This window comes from Aquarana catesbeiana, linkage group LG02, assembly GCF_042186555.1.
Source record: "Aquarana catesbeiana isolate 2022-GZ linkage group LG02, ASM4218655v1, whole genome shotgun sequence".
Classification (NCBI taxonomy): Eukaryota; Metazoa; Chordata; class Amphibia; order Anura; family Ranidae; genus Aquarana; species Aquarana catesbeiana.
In genome coordinates, this window is record NC_133325.1 from 644,467,655 (window position 1) to 644,488,867 (window position 21,213).

At 42.1% G+C, this 21,213-nt stretch overlaps 1 protein-coding gene across 2 annotated transcripts in view; it reads right to left on the bottom strand.

Moving 5' to 3' along the window:
* The window catches only part of RPS6KA3 (ribosomal protein S6 kinase A3), a 199,732-nt gene that overhangs the window by 30,973 nt on the left and 147,546 nt on the right, over nucleotides 1-21,213 (bottom strand). For both annotated transcript variants that reach the window (XM_073616491.1, XM_073616492.1), the window contains 9 exons: nucleotides 17,513-17,550; nucleotides 16,043-16,185; nucleotides 12,006-12,076; nucleotides 10,657-10,745; nucleotides 6,768-6,832; nucleotides 6,513-6,615; nucleotides 6,223-6,347; nucleotides 2,561-2,683; nucleotides 1,063-1,152 (listed from right to left, as the gene is read on the bottom strand). In XM_073616491.1, the coding sequence (XP_073472592.1) occupies nucleotides 1,063-1,152; nucleotides 2,561-2,683; nucleotides 6,223-6,347; nucleotides 6,513-6,615; nucleotides 6,768-6,832; nucleotides 10,657-10,745; nucleotides 12,006-12,076; nucleotides 16,043-16,185; nucleotides 17,513-17,550 (847 nt within the window). The remainder of the gene's footprint in view (nucleotides 1-1,062; nucleotides 1,153-2,560; nucleotides 2,684-6,222; nucleotides 6,348-6,512; nucleotides 6,616-6,767; nucleotides 6,833-10,656; nucleotides 10,746-12,005; nucleotides 12,077-16,042; nucleotides 16,186-17,512; nucleotides 17,551-21,213) is intronic.

Genomic DNA, 21,213 nt, shown 5'->3' on the forward strand with positions numbered 1-21,213 from the left:
CAGACACACTGCAACTTGCACGGCGAACATCGTAACCGATGTGGCGGTGATTAGGAACACTGACTGGTAACTTTTTTTTTTTTTTTTTTTACATTGAATGCTTTTACAGCCATAGCTGTGGTCCTTGGACTGCGAATCTACGTTCTCCCTTTGATTTGGGAACGACACATTGTGCTTGCTGTGATTGGTTACAGCTATCACATGGTATAGGGCTGCTGTGAATGGGCCTGTACTATGCGATCTCTGTGTCCGATCACAGAGATCGCACAATAGTGAACAATGTCAGGAAATTACATGATTTTCTACTGCCCATGAGATCGACGGTATCAGGGCCGCAGCGGCCCGGTACAGCAAACAATGCTCAGCTGTGTCCACCACAGATAGTGTTGTTGTGCGCTCCCAGGCAATGTGCACAAAATGGTGAATATGGAAGGACCCATAGGTACGTCCACCAGTCTTGGCACTGCTCCCGACCGGCCTTTTATGTACTATAGATGGATAGAAAGCGGTTAAAGGTGTTTATAAGCCAATTTAAATAAAGTCAAAAATCTTTGACACCTTTACTTTTTTTTTTTTTTTTTTTTTTAAATACAAGGGTGGCTCTACCTGAAGCAACAGTGGAAACTTTCCCTGGCAAAGTGTACAATTTTGCAGACGACAAAAGTCAAGTCTGCCAGATATGCTAGGGTAAAACAATATCTAGAAAATAAAGGTGGAGGACAAAAAAAAAAAAAAAAGCTGAAATTGCAATTTAGCATGGAAAGCCCTTTAAACACAGTCATTACCATGACCTCAATAGTCATGATTTTAAAAACATCAGTCTCAAGCTATGTATAAAATACTTAAATTTCTTTCATTTTTGGGTAAAATGACAACTGGTGCCAACAAATTTTTAAAAACCTCAATCACATTACAGAGGTCCCCAAGCTTAGCAAAACATGCCATTTTTTAGCTATGATATTTGACTCTTCTTATAAAGAACATATTTAATTAGCCTTGAAATAATAGATCTACATGTTTCCACCTAGCTTTCTGGCTGAGCAAGAACTGTAAAAGACTTACATCTTTTAATGTGATAATATTAGGATGCTGTCCATAGCGCAGAAGAATTTCAATTTCCTCCGTTGGATCCCTCTTGCTTTTGTCAATTATCTAAAACAGAAAGTAAATGTAGCATTAATAATAATTTATGTTCACTAAGATTAACAAACCAACCCTGGTTACTGCACTTTTACAAAAAAAAAAAAAAACCCAGCATAATTCAATTTAAAGACCTTCTAAGAGCAGATAGCACAAGATGACTGCCATCACATTTATCATCCAGAAAAGCTTCTTCTGTGCTCCTCTCTGATTTAGCACTACTTCAATACCAGGACCTTTTATTTCTGTGATTCAGGCTAACCATAGATAGGTTATATTTTTCCTGGCTGGATCTGCACATGATTTTATCTTATATGTTCCGAATTCATTGTGCTCTAGCCTTTCTGCCCTTTTACTTGTATAAAATAATGTAATCATTTTATGGGTGATCCTGCCACCAATATCATCCTTGATATTTTGAAAAGCTGATCTGAAGACCGTCATAGCTGAAATTTAACACTAGTCAACATGATTTTATCTTATATGTTCCGAATTCATTGTGCTCTAGCCTTTCTGCCCTTTTACTTGTATAAAATAATGTAATCATTTTATGGGTGATCCTGCCACCAATATCATCCTTGATATTTTGAAAAGCTGATCTGAAGACCGTCATAGCTGAAATTTAACACTAGTCATCCTTGCATTCAACAAGAAATGGACCAACCACAGTGGTGGTAAGATCCTTTGTAAGGGATTTTGACCAGTCGGACATGTTTTGACAAAGTAAAACCACAGCCAGAATCAAGTGCAGGGCAGGAATTGCCAGCAAGAACATAGCTCTACAAAAGGGCTTCAAACTGCTGATGGGTTATAGGCATGTCCATCCTTCACCAGTAAAATAGCCTACTTGGTAAAGTGAGACACTGGCTGGATCCACGGTGGGAATGGAGTATTTGTGAACAAAATCCTCACAAAACAGATATAAAGCCAGGAATATAAAGTCTGACGATTGAAGAAAATGTGCCTGTGTCAACAGACTTTTGTTTGCTTCAAGTGTGTTTAGCATTCCCATACAAGTCTAAGAGACTTTAAAAGCCATCTTGAAGCAGGTTGAATTCACATAACAATGAATTCTAAATGATTTCAGAAGCGGTTCAAAACAGATGTCAAACTGATGGCATCAACAAGCCCAAAGCCCTAGACACAGGTCCTAATAAAGCATGCCTCTGACCACATCTCTTACTGCTCACATTTGATGTAAACGTTGTCCCAAGAAAAGATTAATTTACTAAACGGTTTTCTGCATGAAAAGATTTCAGTATTAACTGCCTTGCCTTGATATAGAACTAGCCTTGCACTATACAGCATCTAGTTCACTTTGTGCCTTTCCCCTATTACACACATTAAACATTCCTTGTACATAAAGTAAATTCAATTTACAAAGAATGTAATCTATCATTTTCAGCAACAGAAACATTACCTTGACTGCATATTCCATATTTGTAGCTTTGTGGATACACCTTTTACAAATCGAGTATGATCCCACCCCGATGTCTTCTTTTAAGTCATAACCGTCAGTGAACTGGATGCTGTTTCTGTGAAGCTGGAACATAAAAGCTATATTAACCTGAACTTGTAATGCTGCATTTCACAGGGTAATGATTTAATATTAAAGGATACATTTATTTCAGTTTTGGACATTGGTCACTGGTTTGTTACATCACTTGGGGAATTTGTTTTGAGATCTACCCGAGACTGCCATTTCTTCCACAAGGTTTCTGTAAAGCTGTAACACTGTAGATAGTTTCTTATTTAGTTAATATATATAAAAATAGTAATAAATGGCAATCCATCAGCATAACAACCAGGCAGGAGATCTTGCTGCTAAAATCCCAAGATGATACCAGAAATGGTAGATAGGAATCATTAACTACATAATCTAAGATATTAATGTTAAGCGTCCTAAATACGCTTTCTTATTGTTCAATTATAAAACCTTCAGCAACCGAAGACTAACAAAATTAGGCTTTATGGACTGTTTGGCGCCTCAGCACAAAATCCAGTCATTTTCAGGTGCCTGGGAGGCACAGGTACAGCGTACAGGCCCACTGCCAGCAGTCTGTCAAAATCTATGACAGGCTGAAATATGTGGCAGCTTAACGCTGTACTGAGCAATACTCATGTTAAGGACTTTGTGTTCAGGGTCGCATGCCCAGCATGCAGAATTCCTCTGTTGCGAGTATATGACTGATAACCTATGTGAGTACTTCTCTGTACAGTGTCCAGCCACCACAGATTTTGCCAAGCTTTAACCACTTGCAGACCGCCTTCCGCAGATGTAATGCAGAAAGGCGGCTCAGCTGCACAAATCAACGTACCTGTACATCGATCCATGCATGAGATAGTGTGGGCGAGCCCGCTGCACGCTGGGGAAGCACGCACGCCGGTCTCTATGTCTGCCGGCCACCCGCAATCACTCCACAGAGGCAGAATGGGGATCTGCCTATGTAAACAAGGCGGATCCCCGTTCTGACACAAGACAACACTGAGATCTGCTGTTTCTAGTGATCAGGAACAGCGATCTCTGTGTTGTCCCAGTAAGCCCATCCCCTGGCACAGTTAGAACACACCCAGAAAACACAGTAAACCCCTTGATCGCCCCCTAGTGTTAACCCCTTCCCTGCCAGTGTCATTTATACATTGATCAGTGCATTGATTTAGCACTGATCACTGTATTGGTGTCACTGGTCCCCAAAAAGTGTCACATAGGGTCAGATTTGTCAGCCGCAATGTCGCAGTTCGGCTAAAAAACGCAGATAGCTGCCATTACCAGTAAAACATATTTAAAAAATTAAAGGTCCCTAAATCTATCCCCCATTTTGCAGACTCTATAACTTTTCCACAAGCCAATCAATATACGCCTATTGGGATTTTTTTTTTTTTACCAAAAATATGTAGCAGAATTTTACTTGTTTAAAATTGCACTCCTGCGGGGCGGCTCAAGGATTGTAATTGTGTATGGGCGGTCATGGGATTCATAAAAATGTGGATACCATTTTGCTAGAAAAAAAAAAAAAACACTTGACAGCAATGTTTGCGTTTATGTTTTGTTTGGCACAATGTTATTTACATTTAGATAAGTCTTAAATGAATCCCGTGACTGCCAGAACTCCACCCATACATTCACATTGCTCCTTGGTTTATCATTGCTGTCTATGGGTATGTATCCGTGGAGCTCTGGCGGGCACCTAATTCAATAAAATCCAATCTAAATGAGAACATTATGCTAACCAAAATGCATTAAAGCAAGCATTGCTTTCATATTTTTTTTTAGTATAATGGTATTTGCATTTACATTGAGAGCCCATACATTCCCAAGGGCATTGTCACTGCTCTACTGTTTAAAGTGGTTATAAACCCTAGGACAAAAAACAAAAAACAATGCAAGACAAAAGGCATAATGAGCTAGTATGCTATGCTATGCTAGTATATTATGAATTACTTACCTGAGATCGAAGCCCCTGCAGCCGTCCTCGTACACTGCTTCGGCGGCTGACATCGCTCCCGGAGTTACTTCGGGTATCGTGGGTTCTGGCGCTGTGATTGGCCAGAGCCACGATGCCATCACTCATGCACATGCGCGCGGGAGCCACCTAAACGGCACACTCACTGAAGCAATGGCACGTAAGTGCCATTGCTTCAGTGCGCATGTGCCGATGACGTTGGCACATGCAAATACAGGGGATATATCCTAAACTGTTCAGGTTTAGGAGATACCCAAGGGTAGCTACAGGTAAGCCTTAGGCTTGCCTGTAGCAAAAATTGTGTTGTAAGGGTTTACAACCACTTTAACATTGCTGTCTATAGAATGTATTGGCGGGCTCTGGTAGTCACACAATTCATTTAAACCTGCTCTAAACGCCATTATTATTATGCAAAAGGAGTATGATATGGGGCGGCTTTCTGAGCATGCGCAGGCCAAGTGGCAACGCAAAGAGTGTTGATCGCCCACTTAGAAAAGGGGAAATAGCAGGATCACCAGGTAAATGCAACCACACACCACATTAAACTGCAGCAGAGAAAGTCTGCCTATCAACATGACAGATGTCTGTCAGGGCTGGGTAAATCCTAGGACTAGATGGACAGAATTACAAACCCATGAACAGTTAAAACAGTTTCTATACATGCATTTCAAATTGTGTTACCAGCTTCTTGTCTGGAGTCCAGCTTTAAACTACACTTATGCTATTAGTCCTTCTAAAGGTACCTACTGAATTGCAAGGAAGACTGTTTGTACATGCACAACCAGACTGCCTCATGGAAAGATATATGCAGGGAATTAAACATGTAAGCCTTGGAGATGTGAACTGTGGAGGGGCAGGGAGCTTAAAGCAGGAGACTGCCACTAGCTAATCAGTAAGGGGGGGGGGGGGGGGGGGGGGGGGGGGGGGGGGGGGGGGGAGTGATCAGCATAGCTTTTCCATACTGTCTGCTCATCTGACAGCAGCTAGGCACTAGGGTTCAGAGACTCCCACAGCAGAAATAGGGCAGTTTCAAGTATCAAGACAAGTATTAGAAACCATAAAACTCTGGGTGTTAGGTTGCCTTCATCCGTTTAAAAAGCTGACTGTATCGGTCATAAAATTGCTTTGTATGTGGCAAGCAAAAAACATGGGACTGTTGTCATGTTGGATGACAATGGCCAATTTGTCTGCCCTTAACCTCAACCCTATGGGAACCCAGGAAATTCAATTTTTTTGCAAAAAAGGTTTCCCTTACCTTTTTATAGATTATATCAAATAAAAAAATGATAGGAAAGTGTAAACACCTAATTGCTCCCCCCCCCTTTGGAAAATAGACAACCAAAGGCGATCACATTTTTGACACTTTTTTTTTAAAGAACCATGCTGGTATTGAGGAGATTCAAACAGAGCTTGGTAATGGTGCACTAGATACTGCAGATCACTATGATGTACAGGTCATACTTAGACAGAGTAGGTGAAAGAGGTAAAAAATTTAGCTCATAATAAAACATGAACATTTACCTGTAGACATCAGCTCAATGCACTTGTTCTACATTAAGATTTCATACCAAGGTACACACAAGTTATGATCCTGCTGCCGTTTAAGCCATATGCTTACCGGAACAATGCCATGAACACCAACTGTTTGTATGGCCTGGTTTTCTTCCTCTGAGGAAATTGCCACAAAGCTAAATCCACGGAAGAGTTGGTGTGCATTGGCACTAGCTGGGATTCCAGGAGAGTCTGGAAAAAAACAAAGATTAGCAGCACAAGTTGCAAAGTACTTTTATTTTAGCCCTAATGTTAAAGAAAACTGTGCGGCTAATAGGATCAGATATTTATACTGAACACATCCGAGTTGAACAGAGAAATTTTCTGTCACTCATACAGCCCACATCCTCATCTCACCTTTGGGTGTTTTTGCAGTGAACTCTGGGTCAAAATAAAAAGTGTCTTCAGGACCACCTGTTGCTGGTTTGAATGGAGGTTGAATTTCTCTTCGGTACAATTTCTACAAAAAACAGTTTTTTTTTTTTTTTTTTTTTTACAGATGTATTCACAGGAACAATAGATTTACAAGACAACCTAACACTGGGCGGTATGAATGGCACTGCTTATGTATACTCAGTAGCAGTTTCAATAGAAAAGAATAAATTTACTCACATTCCAGTCAATTGTTGAAAAGAACGGATGTCTCTTAATTTCTTCAACGCCATCCGGGCCAGCTCCTGTAAACATGTTAACAGCTCTAATTTTCACTTAAAGCGTTTGTTAACCCAAAAAATAAAAAAATCCTGTTCCTTTAAAGCATTTTATACAGCACAGTGCTTGTGCTGTGTCATTTGGCCCCCTGGAATACCTGGCTGATTCTGCCTGGCTATACCCTTCCCCCTGTACGCTGACTCGGATATATCAAAGCTGCTGAGCCCTAACACTGGAGTCATCTGTATGTGCCACCATCACCTGCAGCCCGCTATCTGTCTCCTCAGTGCTCTCTCCCCTTCCCTTCTCTGCCTGTCAGCTTGTGAGTGCCTGCCCCCTCAACTCTTGCTGCTCAAATAACTTTCACATCTTCATACCATCCCCTCCGTGTTCTAATCCTGTGTGCTCCTGTGTGAATGTGTCTGTGTCTCTCTCTCTTCCGAGTGATGTCAGCGGGTGAATCTCGGCTCCGCCCGCTGCATCTATCAGACAGAGAGAAGAAAGCAAGCCAATCATGTGATTGCTGAGAAGAGCTCCGAAAATAGGTATAGCAGACTTTTTTTTTTATAAATCACTCACAGGGGCACACAGGATTAGAACACAGAAGGGATGGTATTAAGATGTGAAAGTGGCTTAACAACCACTTTAACCACTTCAGCCAGGGAAGATTTTACCCACTTCCTGACCAGAGCACTTTTTACAATTTGACACTGCATCGCTTTAATTGACAACTGTGCAAAATTTGCGTCCTTTTTTTTCCGACAAATAGAGCTTTCTTTTGGTGGTATTTCATCACCTCTGCGGTTTTTATTTTTTGCGCTATAAACAAAAAAAGAGCGACAATTTTGAAAAAAAATAATATTTTTTACTTTTTGCTATAATAAATATCCCCAATTTAAAAAAAAAAAAAAAACACAAAAACAAAATTTCTTCATCAGTTTAGGCCAATATATCTTCTTCTATGTATTTTTGGTAAAAAAAAAAAAAAAAGCAATAAGCGTAGATTGGTTTGTGCAAAAGTTAGTGTCTACAAACTATGGGAAAGATTTATGGCATTTTTATTATTGTTTTTTTTTACTAGTAATGGCGGTGATCTGCAATTTTTAGCGGTACTGCGACATTGCGACGGACAGATCGGACACTTGACACATTTTTGGGACCATTGACATTTATACAGTGATCAGTGCTACAAAAATGCATCGATTACTGTGTAAATGTCACTCGCAGTGAAGGGGTTAACACTAGGGGGCGATCAAGGGGTTAATGTGTGTTCCCTCAGTGTGTTCTAACTGTATGGGGATAGAACTGACCAGGGGAGACCTATCGTTGTTCCTACTTACTAGGAACAAACGATAGGTCTCCTCCCCTGACAGCACATGGATTTGTGTGTGTTTACACACACACACACACACACACACAGAAATCCCCGTGCTGGCTCTCGTGCACGCCGGCCACGCGCATCGAGTCCCCCCGCCGTGCAGCGGGCGCGCACGCTTTCTGGTGGCCGCTAAAGGCAAGGACGTACCCAGATAGGGATTTAACTTAGGAGAGCCTGTAAATCTGCATGAGTCGGTCGGGAACCGGTCAAAAGAAGAAAAACACATTATTTCTCTTGCCTTCTTGTAGTTCTATGATGTATACACCTAACAGTGACTATTTGACGCCCTCATTAGCAAAGTATAAACATGAAACGTGTAGAAGCACTGAAATCCATCATTTCAGTTCCCAAACTGATAGAATCCCTCATTGGCTTCTAATATACCTCAGGCACTCTATTAGTGGGATTTCACCAGGCTCTGCCCCATTCCCCAAATTAGCACAATGCAAGCAAGGAAGACTCATTCCTGCTACTTTTTCTATAATATAATAAATAAAAAAATTCAAATATACTGCAAATTCTTCACCATTATGTTTTCAGGGCTGCACACGTTATGATCATGCCATGTAGGAGTGTGATTTCTGGACAACACATATGATAAGCTACATGTACTTTTTCAACACAATTTTACTGAGGATCTGGTGGGAGTACCAATTCCCAAGTAGCTGGAGGACATTTGGGATGCACAGTTAAAGCTTAGGATGTCTACCATAACAGTAGAGAAACAATCTGGATAATGACTAATGACAAAATGATGGCTATTCCTAGATGATAAACTGGTCTTCATTGAGAAGGTATGGTCCCCTTGGATCCCATCCCATTTCCCCCTAAATGTTGATCAACAACTCTTACATCTTTAATTCTCCCAAGAGCAGCAGGAGAGTTTTGGGTGGGATTGGATCTTGCCCTCATCTTTCCTCTAGCACTTTCTCTCCAATCTCTCCTCCTTTGTCCTCTTCTCTTGCCAATTTTCTTTCCTGTATAATACAATGGCCTACTCCACAATTTAGGTGTCACTGCTGAGTGACACAAAGTGACAGACATCTCGGTATACTGTTTATTCTTTAAACATTTGTAGCGGTACCCCCGTAGGGGCTGCTGATAATTGTGGTTTGTCTGTCACCCTGCCCAGCCCTGCGTTCACTCAAAGGCATTTCGAGACATAAAGCGGTCAGAGAACTTAGTTTTTTTGCTTTATTGAAGGGTATAACTTGGATGGAGATGGGAGATATGGGATGCCCAGCGTGGATAATAGAAACAATTGGTTTTGGGACAACTAGGTACACTCCCTGAACATACTCCTTCAGCTTCCTCCTGCACAAAGTTGCTTGAAGCTCATCACTCCACCAGCACATCACTTGCTGCAGACTGTTACTCCTAGTCACCTCCAGTACATCACGTGGTTTCCCAGGAACAGCTAGCACTATTTGTTGGTTATGCCTGACACATACTCAGCCAGGCCTTAGCAAATGCCCTTTGCAGGCTGGGACCATGGGCCCCAATGGTATAGCAGAAAAGTCCTTGTGCTAGCTGCCCTACTATAGCTACTGATCCCAGTTAGTCCTCTTTAGGCCCTGCCAGCCCTCCTGGCTGCAGCTGCCTTTTTCCATGGCTCCTTTCACCACAGTCCACACGTTTTGGTTCTGCACCCATTTGACTGCAAGCTCCCAGTCCTCACACGTGTGCCTCCCCAGTCCTCCTGACAGTGCCTCACTCACCAGCCCTCCTGGATGCGACCAGTTGTCCTCCCTGTAATCTCTTAGCAGTGCTCTCTCCCGCTGTTCTCTCCTTGCTCTCTTGTGCCTCCGGTCCAGGACCTCTTCATGTGTTCTTGAAGGTGGTCCCGACTGCACCCGAGCCCAGGCCCAAGGTTGTCACTCCCCCCAGACTAGGGAGCTCCCTCAAGGCCCCGACAGACTCTGCACCCTCTCACTCCAGCTCTTCCATCCGACAACGCCTCACCAGCTGGGCTGACCCTTGGTATTTAAGGAGGTATGCCCCCTGCCAATCCAGACTGGGGATTGGTCAGGGCTCCTCGAACACCCCAGGTGGCTTCACCTCCCCCTCCCACCTCTCTCTCTAGAAAGCACTAGAAGCTTCTGGAAAGAAATAGGGGGTCCTGATGACACCACCCAGCCCTACCCTGAGCCATTCCCAGCCCAGAATGAAAACAAACAGGCCTAGCAACCAGCCAGGCCGGCTTAAATTTACCTATCCTCTCTAGCACACTACTAGAGGGTTGTACATTGTATGCCACTGTGATAGGGCATAACCTCTTGCAGTTGTCTGATATTACTAAACCTTCAATAAAGGCTTTTGAACGGAAATGAAGAATCCAGGGGCAAATAGAAAAAAGCTTGTGCTGCTGTTGTTCATGAGAGATTACAAGCTGGTGAGCAACTCAACTGGCCTGCAACCAACCTAAGCAGAATTGTAAAACTAAAATGACTCTTAGCGACTGCTGTACCTTACCTAATCTGTTGGTTGGGTTTCTCTTGAACAGCATACGCAGTAGGGACTGAGCCTCTGGAGTAAGAAACTGTGGCATGCCAAGCTTGGCCCTAAAATTTAAGGAGATATAAATAAAAAAGGCACGTTTAACACGTTTAGCAGAATAATAATTGGATTCAATACAGACAACGATCAAATGCATTTCTAAAAAGAATTGGTGCAGTGCTATTACATGCAAAAAACTCAAAATAATCTCCTCCCAAAAAGACAAATCATTCAAAAACTTTGCATGTTAACAAATTCACAAAACATATTAAACAAATGTGATATCAACAAACATATACAGATTTAAAGTAAAACCTGATATTTAATGTCAAATGATCAAAAATGGCCACAAGCAAAACGTTTTCATGCATGAAATATCCATGCGTAAGTTCATAACAGGCTTTGGTGCTACCATCTCCACCATAAATTGTAATACTTCTGTGCACTACAAAAACACCTCCTCCCATTCCACACATGCTATCAGAAATGTCCCCACCGAGGGATATACTGACCAGATTAAATGACTCCCTTAAAATCAATAAGTGGGTCCTTAACAGCTTTTATAGTGTCAATTTAGACATGCTGCTCTACCTCTCCTTTGTTCCACATTGAACAAAAGTTCACTTCAGGTATCCTCCTCCAGCTCCACTACACCATGAACTACAAATGAACCAAACAGAAGAAAAGCCCTGCCCCTGCGGCAGTATGCCAGGACGTAGTTTCTGGTCTGTGGAACGCACGGAGGGACTACAGGAAGCAGAACTGGCAGGGGTGCTTAAAATGATCATCTTTTAGTCATGCCAAACCTTTACCCCAAAAGAAAAGTTTGCAATAACTGCTTATAAAGTGTTAGCTGGAGTTCAGCTTCAATTTGTTCGTGTATCTAAATCTGCTAGTATTTCCAACACTCCCTTCCCCCCAGACTGACAATGCCACTGTACATATCTGCCCCCTGTGCTCCTTCATCCAGAGTGGTGTCTGTATAATACAGGAGCCACCGCATCCAATGATTGGTAAGCTGTAATATAGTACATTTTCAGGGTTGGGTTTAATACCGCTTTAACAAAACAAGCATGGAAGGACGTGCCAATCAATTTAATAATGTCATTAGCTCTTAATCAGATGGGCTCTATTTTTGTGATTTTGAACACAGTTCTTTACTGAGCAGGTAAAAGCACTAAACTCTTAATTTAAGAAATATCAAAGAATCTTGTGCTTATGTAATGCCAGCCATCCTCATTTACCTAAAAAATTGTAGTGAAATGTCAGGTCCCACTTGACTAAAGTTTCAAAACATTAAGTGCTTACAAGTAGCTATTACTCACTTCAAAATCATGGTCATGGTTTCTTTTCTGTCTTTTCCTTGAAAAGGTAAGGTGCCAGTAAGCATTTCAAACTGAGGGTAGAAGATGCAGACAGTGTGAGATGCATGAACTGACAGCAAAGATTAGTAAACACACAATATGTCAGCTAAAAAAAAAAAAAGGTATTTCTCATACACAGTTTATGAATGTATCCCTATTTGCAATACTGATCATTATCGATTAGACCAAAGACATAGCTAACTTGAAGAAATGCTAATAGAAATAACACACCTAGTTACTGTTCTGTAATAATTATCATTATATAAACTTTTACATGATTATGAGCGATTGCACAATACTGCAACCTCTCTGTTGCTACAGGAGGTCCCAACATTACATGGGACCTCCTGTAATAACCTTGGAAAGTTACATTAAAGTAAATCTTGCAGTCATTGTAAACACCTAAATGCCTGGCGTAAAGCTGAACACCACACTTGCCTTCAGATTTCCACAATTGTACAGACCAAAGCAGGAACATGGATCAATGCCTTTCCATAGTAAAAGCCCCCACAGTGAGAAAGCACAGGCTAGGCACACAGTTAACCCTTTGAGCACCCCTGGGGTTAACCCCTTCCCAGCCAGTGGCATTAGTACAGTGACAGTGCATATTTTTTTTTTTAGCACTGATGACTGTATTAGTGTCACTGGTCCCCAAAAAGTGCCAGTTCGCGTCCGATTTGTCAGCAGGAAAAATACCATAGGTTTGTGAACGCTGTAAATATTGCACAAAACCACTCAATGTATGCTTAGGGGGACTTTTTTAATAAGCATATGTAGCAGAATACATATTGGCCTAAACTGATGAAATTTTTTTTTTTCAAAATTGTTTTTTTTTGCTCTATTTGTGGGGAAAAAAAGGACATACATTTTATTTGGGTACAGCATTGCATGACAGCGCTATCTTCAGTTAAAGTAATGCAGTGCCGTATCCCAAAAATGGCCTGGTCATGATGGGGGCAATTCTTCCGGTGGTCAAGTGGTTATTAGAAAGCATTATGACCTACTGTTTGTGTTAATGGAAAAGAATGTTGCCCTATTGTTGGTATCAGTGAGAAGAACAGTGCCAAGGGCCAGATAAAGGCAATCATCTTCCCCCTGGCTGCTGTTCGGAGACCGCTGTTCTAGTCATTCCTCTCCAACCTTGTTTTTCCTGGCCCACCCATTTCGTGTAATGGATTTAAGATCTATCTGGGAGCTTCTTCATCACAAGTGAGCATTACCTAGGGCAGATACAAATGGCCCCTCCCATCAGGTATGATCTGCTTGCACTGAATATAGAAGCAGAAACCAAGCAATGACATCACTTGATCTAAAATAAAGTATGCAATAGAAATGGAAAAAATGTATTTAAAAATGTTTCAAGCACATCAATAAGAGGGGAGGGAAGAACCAGGGAAAGCAAAATAAAAGAGGATTAAACTTCAGCTTTAAAGTGACACAGCTGTTCCTCATGCTAGATCTGTGGATACAGACGGCTGTAACCAGTATTGTGATTGATTACAGTTTGCCTTAGGTTTATTATGACCATTACCAACTTTGTCTCATGAGAAACAGAGCAACACAGAGCAAAAGCATTTCTATGATTTTTTCTTTTTTTTTTTTTTTTCTTCATCAAGACTCCACAGCAATTAGATCTGTATTTAAAACTACTATTCTGGCAACTAATTTGAATGGTAGGTTTATTTTAACAGCGAGAGACAGAACAAAAATATCCATTAAAACGCATTTAAAAAAAGTTATAAATTGATTTGCATTTTAATCCTTTCACCGCCGGGTTTGTACATCGTACGGACCTGACAGCGGGGGGCATCACACACAATCCGCCATGCTTACCGGGCTCTGCTTGCCCATCTGCTGGCTCGGGAGCTCCATGGCGGGTGCCGGCGGCTGGAGCGGAAGGAGAAGAGTGGATACACTCCTCCCCTTCTTGTGACCCGGGGAAGTGACATCTCCGACGTCACTTCTGGGTCAAGCTCTTTGTGTCGCTGGCTAGCTCAGCCGGGAAATAATGTGTTGCAATGCGATCTGCACTGCAAAACATTTAGTGGAGCACAGCACACAGGAAACAATCGCAGCTGAGGCTGTCAATCACAGTGTGGAGCTCCTTACACATCCCCATCAGGCCTAGGCAAATGTCGTCCTAGATCCCAGGAGTCTTCAGGAGGGGAGAATGGGTTTTCTTAGCTAAGCACACCCTCCTGCCTGCAAGCCTGAGCTAAGGACAGGTGGATTCTGGGAAGTAAATCCTACATGAATCATCTGCTCTTACTCAAGATGGTTACAGCAAAAATGCTAGGAGGGTGTTTTTCAAAGTGATTTTTCAGCAAAATAAAGCATGGAGACATGGATGGACAGGCAGGTTTTCTTTAAATATTAAAGTGTTTGTAACCCTGAAAAAAAGATCCTGTTCCTTTAAGGCATGAATAACAGCACAGTGCTTCTGCTGTGCAATTCTTCTCTTCCTAAGGCCTGGTTCACACCTATGCATTTTTTAGTGCATTTTCAGTTGTGCAGAAACACACCATTTAACATGATTTCCTTTGGGTCATGTCCACATCTGTGCATTTTATGGAAAGGGCCAGGGACTTTTTTCTGGTTCCATAGACATCAATGGATCAAAAACATGTATTGAAAAATGCAAAATGTACCTGGAATATGCAAACTACAACCTGCATAGGTGTGAACCAGGCCTAACTGGTTATAAACCTGAATGATCCTGCCAGTTCCTGTGTCCTCCTGCCTCTGCTGACCACGATAATCATGGCTGCTGTGCCCTGATTACTGTGGTCAGTTTACATGCCTCCGTCATCCACAGCTCTCGTCTCTCCTCCTAAAGTCTGTCCCCCCTCCCTCCCTGTCAGTACATGCCGTTGCTTGAGTTGTACTGTGCCGTTACTGGCGGCTCCCGCGTGCATGCGTGGGAGTGACGTCATTGCGGCTCCGGCCAATCACAGCGCCGGAGCCGCGATACCTAGAAGTAAGTCCCCAGGGAGATGTCGGCCGCTGGATTGGTGAACGAGGACCGCTGCGGGGGCCTCCATCTCAGGTAAGTAATTCATAATGAGCTAGTATGCTATGCATACTAGCTCATTATGCCTTTGTCTTGCAGGTTTTTTTTTTTTTTTTTTTTAGGATTTCTTAAAACGGGTTTACAACCATGTAAAATCACATAGTGACTTTAAAAATGAATTAAATGGCATTTATGTTTTGTGGCGCTTAGATGCAATGCAGTTCTGCTTTAAGGAGCTGGATTAAGTGTAATAACACAACAAAAACCTCTGACAATTACAAACTACACAAAGTATATAAATTTTCAGAGTTCATAAAGCTGCTACAGATTTTTTTTTTGTAACAAATCCTGCCACAAATGCAAATAAAACAGAAATAACTATTGGTAGAAAGCCAAAGTAAGGCTGGGTTCACACTGTTGCGAATTGGAAGCGGGTCTCCCGCATCCAATTCACAATAGCAGGAGATTTTGACTGGCTCCCATATTTCTGCTGTGGCTCCGATGCAAGTTTGCACAGTAGCCCGGTTCGTCTTTTGGTCTGTTTCAAGTCCAAATTCAGCCGAACATTCAGGCTGAAACGGTCAACGGTGACGCACCGGACCCCTGCTGTGAGCTGCATGCAAAGATAGTGTGAACCCAGTCTAAAGCAAAACAAAAATCTATTAAAAGGCAGATGGCTGACCTGACACCTGCACACATATTGAGGCATTTTCAGTAATTTTCACCTCATACTGTTACAGCCATTTGCAACTGACATGTGCCTGAAAGGGTACATCTGCTGAGGAAAATCTATATTTCTGGTACACCACCTAACCCAAACAATCCTAAACGATGTCTTGATGTTAGACTAAGGTACACGATATACAGTATATTGACATGGGTCTGGAAAGTATACTGGAAAACACAATGTAATTAGTCAGAAAACAGTGAAAAACAAAAACAGGTGGGGAGTTATAACAAATATATGGCAATTAAAAAAGAAACCTACCATAAGGACACCAAAGGACCACCAGTCAGCACTCTGTGTGTGGCCCCTTCTGTTTACAACCTCCGGAGCCATGTACTCCACTGTTCCACAGAAGGAGTATGCTTTTTTCTCATGGTCAATAGACTCCTTGCTGAGCCCAAAATCTACAAATAGAATGAGCATGAAAATCTGATAAAACGTAAATGCCTGTTACAGCTACCCATTGAAGGGGTAATATAGCTACTTTTGTAAGAAAGAAAAAATAGTGGTAATTTGCATTAAACTTCCAATATGTCGAACATAACATGCATAGCCTATGACACAGGTTAGACATGCGGGAAAATGTGGTGAAAGCTACAACACTTCTTAGAATTTCAGAGGAATAAAAAACTATGCAATCTATCAGGCATCGAATATGATACCACAACACTGTGGTGGGGAGACCTGGGGTATGAATGTCTGCATGTTCATGCAGTGCAACACGCCGAGGTGCATAGTGTGAAATAAAGTGTCATTTGGTGACACTTCAATATAAATACATAAAAAAAAAAAAAAAAAAAAAAAAAAAAAAAAAGGGAACAGTGATGCCTTGCAACAATGCATCGCCTGCCCCTATACAGCACACATGTTTAAGCGCACAAGCCCTTAAATTTATTTGCTTTGTATCTTAAATTGCACTGTAACTTTTTCAGCTTCTTTGCCTACTGCTTGTGGGAGACACTGAAAGCCAAGGGAAGAAACAAAGGGAGGATGTAATGTGCATGCTTGTAATTAAGGATGAGCTCAGGCGTGTTCGCAAGTCCAAGTGCCCGCCAGGAAGCAGACACTCCGCAGCGCTAATCACAGGCAGTGAGACATTTCCCGATCCCCGGCTGCACAGATCTGGAAATGTCTCACTGCCTGTGATTAGCGGGCACGTAGACTTGCAAACATGCCTGAGCTCATCCTTACTTTTAATATAAACCAGTCTGGGATCTCGACATGGCACCCTACTATCCCACTTTCTCTATCTTCCGTTATGTCTTTTCCTTCTTTTCCCTGCCTTTCCCCTACTCCTTATCTTTCTACTTTATGAACTATCAGAGTGAAAATACCCGAGATGTTTGTAATAACTTGTCTTGCCTGATTACATTTACGTTGTTGGTGTTTTGTCACAGCGGATGTGTATGTGGTTCCTAATACATTGAACGTCATCTCAATAAACATTAAACAAAAAAAAAAAGGATGCAAGATGGACCGGGAGTAGTTACTATGCAACAATACCCACTTCCCATTCTATACAAAGCTGCATGTCCTGACATACAGATCTGCAGCCCAAAAAAAAAAAAAAAAAAAGACAATCTAGTAATGTTTTATGATCAATTCCCATATGGATCATAAAGCATTATTTTGTTTCAAGAGACCATTTGGGCCTTTATGTAAATGGTAAAAATCTTTGCAATGCAACGATTAGATCTCATGTTCTAAAGATAACAGAACCGCGTGGCATACCTGTTAACTTAATGTGTCCTTCTTCATCAAGCAATATACTAGAAAAAAAAAAAACACTAAGTAAACATTCACCTTAAGAGTATTTTATAGCATTCCTAATACAAAAATGATTACAGTGCAACTAAACTAGCATAAAAAAAAAAAAAAAAGTCAGCTGCTCTTCTGGTTCGGACATTATACTCAATTTCTGGTGTAGGCAACCAGCACAACTTCACCTCCTCCCTGCCTCCAGCCTGCTGACTTAGGCCAGGTGTTCACACTGGTACGACATGACAGTCGTACTCAGAGCCGCTGATAAGGCAGTACAACTGGCCCTGTTCAACAAGGGGGGCCCAGGAAGCTTTAAAGTGAATTTCTGGCTAAATAAAATGGTTTTACTTAAGCACACCCCTGCTCCTACTTGACTTAGGCCAGGTGTTCACACTGGTACGACACGACAGGTCCCCTGTCAGAAGACTCCGGTTGGCTGCTGGTTTTCCAGCATGCTCGTCAAACAGAAGCTGGCTGAATGGGTGGCTTCTGTCAGTCCAGCTGCCATACACACGGGCCAAGTGTCGGACAGTTGTTATTGAACCGTCCGATGTCGTCCCACATTCGGCCTGTATGTACTAGGCTTTAAAGTCAGCTGCGGCATTCTCATTTTCTAGCAAAAATGAGCTCAGGAGTGTGAAGATCCTAGTCTGAACAAATTTATAACAGCCTGGAGAAAGATAAAAATCACTTGAAGGCAATGCATTTTTTGAGGTGGGCAGGCCCCCCATCAGGCAGGCTGTACGGGGCCCCATGATTTCTAACAGCGGCCCTGGTTGTATGACTGTGGATCCGCGGGCAGCGACCCCACCGGATCAGTGGTGTGCCGAAGTAAGCAAAGCACACTACTGATCTGTCAGGGAGGAAGAGCTGAATCATGATCTCTCTCTTCCTCCAGCGAATCCACTCCAGTTAGAAGCACCTACCAGGGAACACATTTAACCCCTTGATCACCCCTAGTGTTAACCCATTCCCTGCCAGTGCCATTTATACAGTAATCAGTGCATTTTTATAGCACTGATCACTGTATTGGTGTCACTGGTCACCAAAAAGTGTATCTTGGATGGCTCAAATGGCCCGTTGACTATAGCGCCTCATCAGGAGCAAATTAATCTGTAAAGACATTGTACATATATATGATGGCCAGTATGATTTATTTATAGCTCCCCTAATGAAGGTTGGAAACAAAACAAAGGGGAGAAACAAACTGGGGTAGAGGAAGGAAATTATCCAACCCCCTACTTACATGTTGGTGCACTAAGTGTGCAAGTGGTGCTATACTGGTGGTGACCATCATGTATCTCTCCCGGCAGCTGAGGGGGCGAAGACCCCCAAGGAAACCGGACGCCTCATTTAAAGACCCAAACCTCCCCATTTTATTTTAAAAAAATAGAATTTTTATAACAGCTTACCTGTAAAATCCTTTTCTTGATGTACAATATATCTAAACCTTAAAAAGAGGGGCGGGACCTCTGTGTCCCGTGATGTACTCCAAGAAAAGGATTTTGCAGGTAAGCTGTTATAAAAATCCTATTTTCTTTATCGTACATCACAGGACACAGACCACCATAGTAATCACTATGTGGGACATCCCATAGCAATGCTATTTGAGGGGAGGGAGAAAAAAAAACGTAGGGCACCCCCAGACTTAATGACCTATACTGCTGCCTGCAGCACACTGCGCCCGAAGGCAATATCCTCATGCCTTCTTACATCCACCTGATAAAACTGGTGAATGTATGTACTGAAGACCATGTTGCGGCCTTACAGATCTGAGCCATGGAGGCCTGATGAGGCACTGCCCAAGAAGCACTAACTGCTCTGGTAGAGTGCGCTTTGACTTGAAAAGGTGGAATCTTACCCCTTAAATCATAAGTCCGAATTATAACTTGGCGAATCCACTTAGCGACTTAGTGGATTTTGACGCTGCCTGTCCTTTCTTAGGACCCTCTGGCAGTACAAACAAGACATCAGTCTTCCGGATCTGCGCAGTCAACTTTAAATAGACCTTGACTGCTCTCACCACATCAAGACAATGTAGTGACTTCTCTTCCCTGGAACATGGTTTTGGAAAAAACGATGGCAGCACAATATCTTGGTTCTGGTGAAAACCCGAGACAACTTTTGGCAGAAAACCTGGACGAGGGCGCAACGCCACTCTGTCCTCATGAATAATCAAGTATGGCTCTTTACAAGAAAGAGCAGCCAATTCCGAAACCCTCCTTGCTGAAGATATAGCAATCAAAAACACTAACTTCCTTGTCAGAAGGACTAAGGGAATATGCTGTATCGGTTCAAATGGCTGTTTTTGTAACACTGACAAAACGAAGTTCAAGTCCCAAGGGTTCAAAGGTGATCTAACTGGCGGATTAAGCCGCATCACTCCTTGCATAAAACCCCGGACTAAAGAATGTGAAGCAAGCGGTCTTTGAAAGAAGATAAAGCTGAGACTTGGCCCTTAATAGTACTCAAGGCCAACTTCATCTCTACCCCTAATTGTAGAAAGGCAAGAATCCTGCCTATGATATACCTCCGAGGGTGCCACTGCCTAGAGGCGGATGCCCCAACGCAGGAGAAAGAGTCCGCTTAAATGAAGGGAGTTTACTTTTCCCACTGGAAATCATTTGGATGTATTTGTCCAAATCATCCCCAAATAACCGATCCCCATGTGAAAAGGAAAACCAGTCAGGAGTTTTTTGTATGGTGCTTCGGCTGACCAATTTTTTAACCACAGGATTCTACGCATGTGTACTAGCACAAGCGCAAGGCGGGACACCTGGTGAATAGAATCTTTAATGGCGTCTATGGTTCAAATGTCCTAACATTATGCTCTCATTTGCACATAATTATATATTATATTTTGACAATTTGTTTATTCATTATATTTTTTTGTTTTCACAACTGTTTAGTTTTTTACGCTACCTGTGTCTTCATTCGCACATCCCCTGAAGAAGCAATCAGCGAAACATGTCGGGCTAATGTGCAATGTATCTATTCTGCTTAAATCATTTTTGTGACCACCATATCACCATTATCATTGTGAATACTTTCTCTTGTACTTTTTAACCTTGAATTTGTTAAAATATAATATTAGCCATACTTTTAAACAATTACTTTTCTTTGGATCTTTTTTGGCACCGCAAAAATGCCCGCAATTTCTCTGTCTTGATCTACCTATATTTGGGATGAGGTGCCCTATGATTGGGTGGTTCACCATTAACCAGACCAACCTCTTGTTCTATGGCAAAACATAATGCTCTTGGCAGCTCGGCCAAATCCCGGGCTTGCTGTACAGGAAGCTCCTTAAGGGCCTGCCTAAATTGGTCCTTTAGGGATTGACAGATGCCTATTGCAGCGACTGCGGGCTGAGTAACGGCACCGCCAAACAAAAAGAGGATTTCAGCAGGAATTCCAATCTTTTATCTGTTGGATCTTTAGGCATTTGTGCATTGCCTACTGGGCAAGTTGGACTTTTATTCACACTGGAAATCACAGCGTCAACTGCTGGTACATTCCATTTTTTGGTGAATTTCTCCTCCATGGGATAAAGAACTGAGAATCTCTTTGGAGGAAGAAAATGCTTATCTGGGTGATCCCATTCAGCATAAATAAGCTGTTCTAGTAATGCATGGACAGGAAACGCATGCAAAGGCTGTGAAGGTTTTAAGGAA